Source organism: Parasteatoda tepidariorum, chromosome 10, assembly GCF_982258835.1.
Source record: "Parasteatoda tepidariorum strain Cologne lab strain chromosome 10, Ptep-v5.0, whole genome shotgun sequence".
Taxonomy (NCBI): domain Eukaryota; kingdom Metazoa; phylum Arthropoda; class Arachnida; order Araneae; family Theridiidae; genus Parasteatoda; species Parasteatoda tepidariorum.
In genome coordinates, this window is record NC_141764.1 from 101555240 (window position 1) to 101568693 (window position 13454).

General features: G+C 29.4%; 1 protein-coding gene across 5 annotated transcripts in view; it reads left to right on the top strand.

The window, feature by feature from the left end:
- Nucleotides 1-13454, top strand: part of LanA (laminin subunit alpha) — a 136831-nt gene that overhangs the window by 17597 nt on the left and 105780 nt on the right. For all 5 annotated transcript variants that reach the window (XM_016064242.4, XM_087153522.1, XM_071184348.2 and 2 more), the window contains exons 3-10: nt 844-1014; nt 1262-1475; nt 5590-5799; nt 5879-6151; nt 8413-8550; nt 9811-9948; nt 10029-10163; nt 11469-11603. In XM_016064242.4, the coding sequence (XP_015919728.3) occupies nt 844-1014; nt 1262-1475; nt 5590-5799; nt 5879-6151; nt 8413-8550; nt 9811-9948; nt 10029-10163; nt 11469-11603 (1414 nt within the window). The remainder of the gene's footprint in view (nt 1-843; nt 1015-1261; nt 1476-5589; nt 5800-5878; nt 6152-8412; nt 8551-9810; nt 9949-10028; nt 10164-11468; nt 11604-13454) is intronic.

Genomic DNA, 13454 nt, shown 5'->3' on the forward strand with positions numbered 1-13454 from the left:
AAATATATTTTATTAAGTAATAGTCTAAAAAATTTTGAATTGTAAGGTATACTGTTTTTTACATAATTTTAAATAAATTAATTTTACATGGCAAATATACAAAATTTGAGTAAAATCGGTTGAATAGTTCCTGAGAAATCTAATTTTAAAAAAGTTGTGTAATTAAAATTCGATTTATCAGGAACTATTAAACCGATTTCGCTCAAATTTTGTATTTTGCCTTGTAAAATTAAATACTTTAAAATGCTGTGAAAAATTGTACACATTACAATTCAAAATTTTTTTACTATCATTTATTAAAATAATAAATATTTACTGAAATGTATTTTTTGCTTAGATTTATCCTAGCACAAAGGAATTTTATTTTTGCGTGCAAACATTTTTCAATTCGCTTCAAAAGCTTCCATTCCGGACAGGTCAGGAGTGAGGGTCGAAAAGAAGAGTAACCTCCTGGTTCTTCAGTTTGGGTGTAGGGCCAGAAACCGGCAACCCCTCCTTGTTAAGGAAAGAAAAAACATACCTATGAATCTTTAATCACCTATTTGAAAACTGAATTGAATTTTGTAAGAAAAAAAATGGCTCTAGGAGATTTCTAACTCATGAAAGTTATAAAAAGAAAATTTTTTGTGTTTGTGTATAAGTACAACCTTCATGAGTGCAACCCATGGAGTTCCAAGGAATACAACACAAGGATTAAGTAAGTAAGTAATAATTTAAGAATTAAGATTGAATAATGTATTAAAGTGTTTGGTTTATCTTTGTCTAATTACTTTTTAGTACGAAAGCTTATTTCTGCAAAAAAGCCACTTATACCTACTTTCCTATTGATCTTTTCATTTTCAGATTGTCGTCTCCCTTCTGAACGACAGACCCAATGCTGATAATTTTTCCTATTCCATGACTCTGCAAGAGTGGACTAAAGCTACAAACATAAGGCTAAGGTTTCTTAGAACAAAGACTCTCTTGGGTCACCTAATGTCTGTGGCTCGGCAAGATCCGACAGTCACGAGACGTGTAAGTTAAGGCAAAGTTTTAATGGTTTTTCTCGAGGACCACCCTTAATGAACATACATTTAGAATTCTTGTAAAAAATGACAAATGAAAATTGAAATTTTTTAATAAGGTATTTTGTAAGTATTCCTCTTTCAAAATGTGTGACACTTTTTTTAGCTCTAAACTTACTTCTTTTGGTCCAATTTATTTATTGGGAGCTAATACGAGGATGCAAAATTACAGAAAGACATATTTTCTTTTTTTTCAGTACTTCTACAGTATCAAAGACATTAATATCGGTGGTCGTTGTGTGTGCAACGGACACGCAGAGACTTGTGACCTGACTGATCCGAGAGATCCATACAAGCTTCTGTGCAGGTGCCAACATAACACGTGTGGTCCAAACTGTGAGCAGTGTTGTCCAGGTTTTAAGCAAAAAAAATGGCGTCGTGCCATTCTACAGAGCCCATTTGTTTGTGAACGTAAGGATTTATTTTTATTTTCGACTGCGTTTTAAATATTTTTTATGCGTGCCAATCGTCAGTCCTGAGGACTGAAAATAGTCTTGAAAAAAAAAAGAAAAAAAAAAGGAATCAGTGAACTAAATCTAATCTAAAACTGAATTGAAGAGAAATAATTGATTTAAAGAAATGTAACAAATATTTCCCATTTAAAAAAATTTTTTAAAAAATTATAGCTTTTTAATGAAAACATTGTTATTTTTCATAATTTTTGCTAAATGATCAAGTTGTAATGTTGCACCGCAACAATGAAAAAAAGGGATTGATTGAACTTCAGCATTTGAATCTGCTTGAATTTTTCTCCCCTGCCTGATGTTTTTAATTGCGAGGCAAAATTTAATTCAGATTAATTTTATTTAAAAAAAATTGAAATTTATAGATTAGACTAAAATATTTAATGATGATGAACTGAAAAATAAGTCAATATAGGAATGGCTTCAAGAAAAAAGGTAGTTGTGTGTATTATTCAGTAATTTATGTGAAAAGATAGATGAGGTTAGATGTTATTTTAGTTTTGTTTGTTGTAAAAAATAAACTAATAAAATAAAGAAAAATAGTTTTTTTCCAGTCATTCATTGCTATAATATGTGGGTCATTATCATGGAAAGGTACATTTTGCAATCAAGTGAGCTATAAGTTTCTGAAAATTCTGCTTAACGCTAGACCATGTTAGTTGGTAAAAAAAAAATTCCAGTCTTGAATTTTTTTAGAAGACTTTATTTCTGGGTTGGTTCCAGACATTGTAACGAATCAAGCTGCATTAAAGAGACAGATCTTTTTTATAAAAATGTGCTTATTTAATAACCATGCATAAACTGGGGAAAATTTAATTAACATACCTGTAACATGTTAGTAATAACCTCTTGAAACAAATGAAAAACCCATAACAGGTTAGTATGAACCTAAAATTTAAAACAAAAACTATTCTCAACAAAAATCAAGAGCTCTCTGTTGTTCCATAAATTGCCTCCTGCTTTTATTTTTAATTTATCACCTTATGTGTTTTTCTTTATTCATGCTTTTGTTAGCTAGATATTTTTAAGACTTTATAACTTTTGAAACAGAGATTTGAATTATTGATTCTCACCTAACTTCAATGTTAAATAAGATATCACTATAATACCTCTATAACACAAATGTGGGTTCAAGGGCACAAATGTCACTCAAGAAGACATTTTTGTTCTGAATTAAATGTAAAATTAAAAGTATACAGAGGTGAGCATGACCTATCTAAATCCATTTATGCCAATAGGCCAGGGGTGGACAAATAGTGACCCGCTACTGTTTGTCTAAAATAGGTACTCTGATCGCCACTAAGTCTGGGCAGTCTGGTGCTATGGAAACAAGAAGAGGACATTTTTGGGAGGGTAGCTTCGATGAAAGAGGTCTCTTCTCTTGCCGAAACCAGCCCTAAAGAGGGATCCCGCACCCCTACTTGAAATTATCATACCTCATTACCATAGTCACCGCCACAGCTCCAGACGAATGTCTGGCAGAGTCTGGATCTTAGACAAACAGTAAGAGTTTCTTTTTTGTTGCCTGCAAAATAGTAAACACAAGCAACTTGAACAAAGGGTGCATTGGAGATGCTATGCAGGAAAACAATGTACATTCACAATTTTTTGATAAAATCTCGTTTTTGACAATTTTGCACCTTTTTTCCTAAACTATAATTTTTAAAATTTTAGTGTCTAATTTGTTTATTTTTGTACTTAAGTTTTTATTTTTTTGAAATTAATGAAAATTCCTTGTGCAGTGTCATTTCTTTCTAACTGTTGTGCACAAAATACCCAAGCTAACCAACAAGGATCTACATGAGGAATAGATTAAGTACATTCAGTTTCATTAAGCCGATTCTAAAATAAAACATGTTTGTAGCTATAGGTGATAAAAAATTGGATCAATAAATAAATTGATTAAAATAGTCACTATTGTATTAAATTTATTTTTGTGATTTTCATGATGCAATTTATACGTTTTCTGCTGTGGAAAGTCAACTACTGAATGTAATTACTTTAAATGGTGCAGCCAATCGTCAAACCCCGCTTTTACAAAGTTATTCTGTGGAATGTGTTTTGTCATTTTTGTAACTCAAAGGAAGGCTTTAAGCAAGCCCATTAAGTGTCTTGAGAAATTCCCATCTTTTCGACGTTCATAAAAAATTGCGAGTATATAGAGTTGTTTAACTGCTTGGTTTGTGTATTGGTTTGCTCTTTTGCTGACAAAGTTGTGAAATAAAATAAAATCTTAGCTTAAAACTATATAGTTTAAAACATAGAATAAGTTTTTGTTTTAAGATAAACTAAAATTTCTTTTTTATCATTTCCTATTACTTCAGAAGTTTATTCTTTTTTACTCCTGCGTGTGTAGTGAGATCCAAAAATAACCTTATTTCTAATCCTTATTTTTTTTAAAAGCATATTCATGATGTTTTTGAATATTTCTGAAGAAAATTAGTTAAATACAAACAAAAACTATCAATTATTTTTTATATCTGTTATTCTTTGTCTAATTTTACTTTCTTTATAGATTTCTTCTTCTTAGGCACTACAGCCTGTCACCAGCCAAGGCTGTCTCAGTCAGTTTACCCCATCTAGATCTATGCAATGCTATATTTCTCCATCTGTTTACTCCCAAGTCCTTTAACCACCTCTCTAATCTATCTGACCATCTTGTTCTAGGTCTTTTTTGCTCTGGTGTTTGGAAGGTTATTTTCTTAACAGGAATTTCATCGCTGTATTGAAATTCATGTCCTAGTCACCTTATTTGAGAAACGTTAATCATTTTTACTATAATAGGTTCTTTATATTTTGATTGTAATTCATGGCTGCAACAGATTCTCCAGTTTCCATTTACTCTTACTGCACCAAAAATTTTTCTTAATAATTTTCTCTTGAAAGTCATCAGTTTCTCTTCATCTGCTTTGTTAATTTCCCAGCATTCGCTGCCATATAAAACTGTTGGTCTCAGTAGTGTCTTATACAACTGTATTTTTTTTCAAAACTTATATATTTAAATTTGAACTGTTTTCTCAATCCATGACATCTGTTAGCCATGTTAATTCTATTTTTGATTTAAATTTTTATGTCATTATTATTGTTCACTATTGTACTTAAATATGTAAATTGAGCCAGTTGTTCAAACTCATATTCATTAATTTTCAGTGGTTTGTAGATTTGGAATTCTGCTTGTTATTGCCATGAATTTAGTTTTTTCATCATCGACTGACAGTCCTATGTTTTTTGCTGCTGCTTCAAGTGCAGAGAAAGCATCTACTATAGCTGCTCTAGTTCTTTAGATACTTTATAATATTAATATAATACAATTGTTATAATATAATTATTAATTTCATTTGCTGCTCTTTTAAGAGATGTGTTATACTTATTGTTCTTTCCAGTATAATCTCTATTTTTAATTCTTTACTCGTGAACTCAGAGAAAAAATTCATGTTAGTTTGACACCTTGCTGTACCCTGAATTAAATAAGAGAATCAACTGGATATAGACAAAAAGTTTAAAAAGGAACTACAAAATTAAAATTATTTTGAATGTAAGGTTTGAAACTAACACTTCTTAATGAAAATATTGGTGCATTTTCCTACTTAGGTATCTGTCAACAGAGCAAATGCAATCTTTTTCTTCTTCTTCTTTTATGTACCATAAGCATATTTTGGGGAATTCTTAAATTTAGTCATTTTATTTTGACTTGAAAAGTTTGAAGAGAAAAGTGATGCAATTTTTCATCAATGCTTCAAATGCTTTTTATCAATAGTTCAAAAAATTTTGCAATCTTTTTTTTTTCTATTGGAATTTTATTTAAATAATTTCATAAGAATAAATTGTATATTGAATAAATTATGGACATAAATATAATTACATCTTTCATAAAACATTACTCGTTTAAAAAGTCCTAACTCTTGGAACCCCTGGAATCCTTTCACATAAGTTTCCACCTAACACATTTTTGGAACCACTTTTACAGCAGAAACTTTTTTTGTGTGCATATGTTAATTCAATTCAAAATGTATTCATTTGCAATTGTAACTGTTCTTTTAACTCTGTGTGTTTATGTACAGCGTGTAACTGCTTTGGACACTCCAACGAGTGTGTGTATGATGAAGAAACTGACAGAAATAGGCTGAGTCTAGATATTTATGGACACTATGAAGGGGGTGGAATTTGTCAGAACTGTCGTCATAATACTCAAGGCGTCAACTGCAATCAGTGCAAGCCTACATTTTACAGACCTTATGGAAAACCATTGAATGCAACTGACGTTTGTCAACGTGAGTATATAAAAAAATAGATAACCTGCTTGTCAGTTATATACTGTAAAAAATAAAATGCACCGTATTTTTTTCACAGCTTGTAACTGCGATTTAGCTTTCTCTACTGGAAATTGTGCCGATGGAACTGGGCAGTGTGAGTGCCGCCCAGAATTCTTACCACCCTATTGCGACGACTGTAACATTGGCTACTATGGCTACCCTGCTTGCAAGCTATGCGACTGTCATCCAAATGGAACATATGGCAATGTGTGTGAAGTTGGTGGTGGACAGTGTCCGTGCAAATCCAACTATGGAGGCAGAAACTGTGACACTTGTCAAGAAGGATTCTTTGGATTCCCTGACTGTATACGTATGTTGTTTTGTTCTTTATAATTTTTTCTTACCTACATCTTTTTATGGTGGACTAAATGAATGGATTAAAATGGTTCATAGCTCTTATAAATTTTTTTTAAAACTACCAGTGCTTTTGACATTTTTAAAGAAGAATTAGTCGAAAGGCCTTATACGAAGAAGGTAAAAGATTGTAAGAGAAGGTAAAATTCAAAGAATTACACTACTGGGATTCTTAAAATTTACTTGCATTTATCTTCATGCCAAACTATTGTTATCATTACCATTTTCAAGACATGAATTTTTTAATAATTATGGGTAGATTCTCTTTTAAATTTTTATTTTAATCTCTCATTTTAGAATTATTCAAATATGAAAACAAATGACATGGTAAACCTTTTTTACACACTGAGATATGCAGGTTAGCACCAAGAATTTGTCAGGGAAAAAGTATGATTTACCATATACCTAGCTTTATGCTTATGATCTATACCTAGCTTTTCTCAGGGAAAATAAAAAGCTTGGTATACGGAACAAGTAAAGTTTGTTTGTTTTTGTCAGAAAAAAGGCAAACGCTGTATAAGAAATTAAAAAGTTACCTTTTTTTAAAAAAAAACAAACAAATTATACTTTATTTTAATAAAAAAATTAATTTTTTAAAAATTTTATTACATTTTTAATTTCATATTACAGTACAGAACCCGTTATCCGGAAATCAGAAAACCGGAAAACCAAAAAACCGGAACGAAATTCAATAAATTTTCCCGCCATTTTTTAAAAAAAGTTTTTTTTTCCTCGTAAGATTTTAGGATTTTTCTTTCTTTTTTGAAAGATGTTTACCTTACCATCATTTTATAAATAATCATTAGTGTATTACTTCATCGTTTTTTCTTCTTTTTAAGATTATTTCCAGATACTTTTTTTTTAGTTGGGTTTAACAATTAAAAAAAAAGCAGCTTTTTGTAGCGATTCAGCAAACCGGAAAAATCAGTTATCCGAAATAGTAATGGTCCCGATCATTCCGGATAATCAGTTCCCTATTGTAGTAAATTAAAGGTAAAAACGAATAATTGATAATATTTTGTTTTTATGTTTTTACTAGCACTGTGCAAATTCGAAAACAAAATTATTCTCCTAATTTGATATGAATTATAATCCATACTAGAAATCCAATTATCAGTAATGTGGGGAATTAATCTTAGACTATGTCAACCTTTATCTATCAAAAGGTACCTCGTGATGGATTCAAGTTAACATGTCTTATATACTATTGATTTGGTATTTAATATTTGTAGTGGTAGTTACGCCACATTACTCCCCTTCCAGAATTTTATGTGTGATAGAATTCGATGAACAATTACCACTAGTTGATTAATGCTGTTTTTATTTATTACCTTCAATTTTTGCTGATTATATATATATATTTTTCTTCTTCCAAGCATTTCGCTCGTTATTTTTTTAAATAGCTTTTCGCTATTTTTTCCCATCATTTTTTTATAGCTTTTCGCTACTATTATTTTTTTCTAGCATTTCGCTCATTATTATTTATTAACCGGGAGACTTTATTTACTTCACCGGATTTTTTTTTATTTTTTATTTTTTATTAAAGCAAATCAACTGTTTTTAATGTGGATTCATCCATCAATATTGACAATTTCTTATCACGTCCGTAGGTCACCAATGTGGGGGGAATTAATCTTCGACTACGTCAACCTTCATCTATCAAAAGGTACCTCGTGATGGATTCAAGTTAACATGTCTTATATACTAGTGAATTGGTATTTAATATTTATAGTGGTAGTTACGCCACAGTAACGCATAGGGGAGTTTTGATGCTTAAAAATTGAAATTTTAATGTTTTTGTTTTTCATTAATCATTTTTATTTACTAATTTTTTTTAAAGTTACTATGATGTCAAAACTAAATTGATTTTTGATTTCATTTAAAAAAATTGAAATTGAGGTAAGTGATACTGGAGATTGTGATTTAAAATAAAAAGAAATAATTTGTTTTTCGAAAGCAGAAAGTGTTAAGAAATGGAGTCTTCAAATTATAAAAAGTGACTGAAGTGTTTTTCAAATTTAGGATGATTTCTAAATAAAGTGTTCATTACTGGACACATACTTATTTTTATTCAGTTTTATTGAACGACCTATAATACATTATTCAAGTGAATTCATTATTCTTTCTTCTACTGGTTACATTTCATTTAATTCTTTTTTATTTGTTTACTTGTCATGAAATAAAATTAAAGAAATTATATTTTTGGTAATTGTATAGCCTGTAACTGCAACCCAAGCACTTCAGTGAGGAATATCTGTGAGCAAGAGGGTGGTCAGTGTCCATGCAGAGGTAACTACGGAGGGCGACAATGTGACAAGTGCAGGGCTGGTTACTTCAATTATCCAACATGTGACTGTAAGACTTATTTTCTGTTGCTTCCCATCTGCTCTTTTCCATAGTTTGCATTTTACCCATTAAAAGGATACAGTTAACTTTCTTCGTTTTTTCTTTTCATTTAAATGTAATTTTTTTAATCCTTTATTTATAATTTTATTTTTTTTAAATTAATTTTTCTGTTAAGAAATTTAAAGTGTTAAGTCTTCTAAACATAATGCTGATTTATAAGCTAACTTCCGATTTATAAGCTGATTTATAACCTGATTTATAAGCTTTAATTTATAATGTGAAAATAAAGATTGCTAGATGGTGAAAATTATATTTTCTTCACAATGTAGTGGACTAGCTGGTTGTCAGAGACAGTTACTTTTAATATTAAAATGAATTGCTCGTTGTTTATTGGTGTTTTTTGTATTGTGTTTTTTTTGAAAAATACATTCTCGCTCATGGAGAACTGTTTTGGGAAGAATTTTACAAAGTCATAGTAAAATAATTTTATAGTTAATTATTGAAAATTAACTCTAAAAGTAAGGAGAATTTCAAAAAATTAAGCTACTTTGTCAACGCTTAAAGTCTAAATGACTAACTAATAAATCTTAGATACATATTTGAATTATTGATTTGTCACTGTGGGTAAAAAAATTTATTTTTTTTGCGAAAATTTTAAAAATAAATATTTAACATTAAAACAAAATTTTATTACCACTAGGAAAAGCCTTTCTCAATGCAAGTTCGTAGCTATGTTTATGCTTTGGTGTGGTCTGCGACTGCAACAATGTGAATTTTAAAATCTAATCTCAAATGAGTCTGAAGACTTGCGTATAATATAGGAGAAAATTAGGGGTCACCACAGGGCGACTAAAAACATGGCACTTACAAAATTATCTGCCCATCGCCACGCGATCACCATTTTTTTGGGAAAATTCATACCATGCGCATTTTATTACTTTTAAAAAATAAATGTGGAATCATTTGAAATGTTTTAATCTGATTACTTTATTTCATACATGTTTCTTAAAATTTTTCTTCATTTTAGAAATGAACCTTCTCATTTTTACCACATTTAGAGAAATGTGGGATACAATGAGAAAAAGAAATGTTTTACATTATTAATATTAAAAGTTTTTAAATCATTTTAAGTTTTCCATTTTCTAAGAAATGGCAATTGTTAAGAATGGTACAATTTTCTACTGGCCAATAAAATATAATTTCTCCATATATTGTATAAATCTAATAATGTACACTGCCTATACCATGTATAGCTTTTATGCATTTCAGATTGTTCATGTGATCCAACTGGATGTGTTGCGGAGATATGCGACAGTCTGAGCGGTGCTTGCCTTTGCAAAACTGGATATGGTGGTCCCAGCTGTGACAGGTGTGCTCCAGGATATTTTGGTTATCCAGTCTGCGAAGGTCAGCAGTTTTTTCCTCTCTTCCCACCAATGAAATATTTCTACTGGATAATAAGTGTTATTTTGTTATTTATTTCACAGAATGTAAGTGCAACAAAGATGGATCTTTTCAGGATGTCTGTGACATAAGTGGGAGGTGCCAGTGCCTTCCCAGTTTTTCAGGATTGAAGTGTGACCAGTGCTCGCCAGGATACTATGACTTTCCCAGGTGTCATCGTAAGTAGTTCAATATAAGTCTCATTCACTATTATCAAACTTTTTTACATATTAAGGATCATTTATAATCTATGTAAATGAATTAGTTTTAATTTCTTAGTATGTTAATTCATACAAAATGTATTTACAAAAAACAATATAATTAAAAAATAAAATAAATTCACTAGCTTTGTCAAATTTGTTAAAAGAAATGAATTATTTTTTTCCTTCTTTAATTGCAGTGATTCTAGTTGCATGTTTTAATGTGTTGTATGTGTTGAAAATTATGGCGGTGTGCGAAAAAGTTACATTGCATCCATCATAAGTCTCCATCACAAGAAATTGTAGAAATAATAAAATAAAAAATAGTATTTCAGCCTGCTAATTGAGCTGAACTTTTTTTTCTGAGGAAAGAACAAAATCAAAAAATGATCATTTTAAATTTAATTGATGTGGAATGCTGTTTTTAATTCTTCGTTAAATTATTGTTACTGAATCAATTAATAATCACTTTTTTTTCCTTGAATCATGAAATATTTTTAAAATTGAGGTTTGTATTTGAAATAGGGAACTACTTTTAGTAAAAGAAATGACCTCAGAAGTTTTAAGCCCAACCCAATAAATCTAGCCGAAATGGCTGAAAATTTTTAAGCATCTTTTAAAAATTCTGCATTTTTCATTATTTAAGTAATAAATAACAATTCAATAAAATGAATTTAATGGGATACAAAAGTTGAAGGTGAAATAGGTAAAACTAATTTTAAAACATACTAATCCTTCTGTAATAAGGATTGCTTGCTGAAAAAACTTTTGATTTAATTGCGATTTTCATGCCTAAATTACTTTGCACAATCAAACACTATGGAAATTTCGAACATACTGGTTTCATTTTTTCAAGGGAATAAAACTGCCTTTTAAAAAATACTTGATTTATGCTATTAATATTGCATTTTTATGTACCAAGTTTTATCTCTATGTAACTATCTGCCAAAATTTTGCTGTATACATAAAAATACCTGAAATCATAATGCAAATATATAAATCTAACTAATAGGTGGGCATATGCAATCTACATCTGGTGCAAAATTTAAAATTATTTTTAACAAATTAGTTATATTTTGTTATTAAGAAGTCAATAAAGTAAATCTAATTAAATGAGAAATGTAAGTTATGAAATAAAAAAAGCAAATGAAGACCACCATTAAAAAAAAAGAAGCAAAAACTAGACACGTTGGCCTTGAAAATTCCACATTTTAATATTTTCTAACAGCCCACTACATGCAAGTTTATTGTCAGATGTTTGAAAACATTTGTAATATTTTGCAGCCTGTGATTGTGAGTCCGTAGGATCTAATGGCGTATCTTGTGACAGTGATGGACAATGCGTGTGCCACAAGAATTTTGATGGTTCAAAATGTGATCATTGCAAAGAAGGCTTTTACAACTACCCATACTGTGAAGGTGATTGATTTGTTTCTTTTTTTTAATCTATTTATTCAGAACCTTCATCTAATCTTGCTATTTTGTAAACGTTTTGAAAAAACCCTTTTATAAAATGATAGTTTACTTTTGTTTATTAAAATATCAGTTTTCCTAAAGATACTAAAGTATTTACATTTTCAATTGTTTTATCATTGTATATTTCTCTCTCTCTATATATAACGTCGTTGCCGAGTGGAAGGATTGAAACAGGTCTTAGGCTGGGAAGGAGGGTTCAAAATTTATTTATTAATTATTAGACAGAGCAGTCATGAAAAGTGTAGTGTGTACGAAAAGTTGCGCTCCTCGGTTATATGTTAGGGAAAATCTTGCAAAGTAAAATCCGTAAGTGTCTCTATTTAGGGAAAAGAGGGAAATCTTGGAAATTACTATATTGGTTTATGAAATAGGTCTAGTGATTCTCATGAAGATTAAAGGGAAAAATGTCCTGCTTTTAATTAATGCATAGTTGAGCCAAAAATAGATTTAAGGACAGGATGTGAAATTAAAAGTGTGAGAAAATGTTTCGATTATATAAATAAAATAAAATAAAAAGATATTCAGAATATAACTAACATAAAAAGATTAATTGAAGCTTTTTATGTTGCATTCTCCCTCGCCAAAAATTGTTTAGTTACAATCCAAAAATTTTAAAAATTATCTATTTGCAAAATCTTCCCTCTGCTAAAAAGCACAATTAAAATGAAAATAATCAAATTTGTAATATTAACAAGATATAAAGTAATACGACTTACAAAAAATTTACATTTGCACTCATGGTAAAAATTTTAACGCAATTAAAAATCTGTTGTAGCATTATGAGCAAATTTAAAATTTTCATTTTCAACAGTTTTTTCAGTTCCAAGTTTTGTTTAAACATCACAACACAGTTTTTTCACTAAAAGAAGTACTCTTCATAATAACACAATTTAAGTTAACTCTTCAATCAGGATGATAAAAATTTATAAACATCTTTTAAAAATGTTGTAAGTTAAAATGTAAGTAACACATAATACAAAAAACAGTTTTACAGGAAAAATTTCAATCTGAAATTTGACTTCAGTATTGTCTTTTTTTCACTTTATTTATTATTTACCTTTCATATTTATCTCTTTAATAGCAAAATATCCGGGAAAATTTTTTTCTTTTTCTTATGTCCAAAATTTGCTTTCTGTAACATTTTTTCTTTTCTCTCTTTTATTTTCCTTTTCTTTCTACTTTCTATATTTTTTATACTTTTATTTTCTTTCTTGGTATTTTTATTGCAATTATTAACCCGGATTTCAGGAAATGTGTAAATACAAATTGCTTTTATAATCAGAAAAGGTGATCAGTCTTCTCAGATTTTACACTACAACCCATTTAACACAATTTATCACTAAGTGAAATCCAAAACTAGCTTTCAAATTTTATATGGTATTAAGGTAAATCAGTTTTTAATTTTTGCTTGATCTAGCTATTTTCCTTATTTTTAATCTGAAGTGCAAGTTTGGTTAATTTGCAAATTACCTTTTATTTTTTCCATTTATACCTTTCTTTCTTTCTTTTTTGGACATAATTTTTTTTTTTTTTTTTACAAAAATTTTAGTTCGGATATTTTTAAAAGTAATTTTTGTGTAAAGATCTTAATTGGTAATTTAATTTGTCACAATTGTCACATTTTCATCTCTATTTTATACATGTTTTTGAAGTGTATTTGGTTACTATTACTTTTCAATTTGTGTTTGGTCACTTTATCTTTATTTTGGGATTCACTCTCAGCAGTAAGAAACTTTGTTTGTTCATGGAAATTAATGAGCTAGAACAGAGCTGTGAACTAATTACCAACATTGG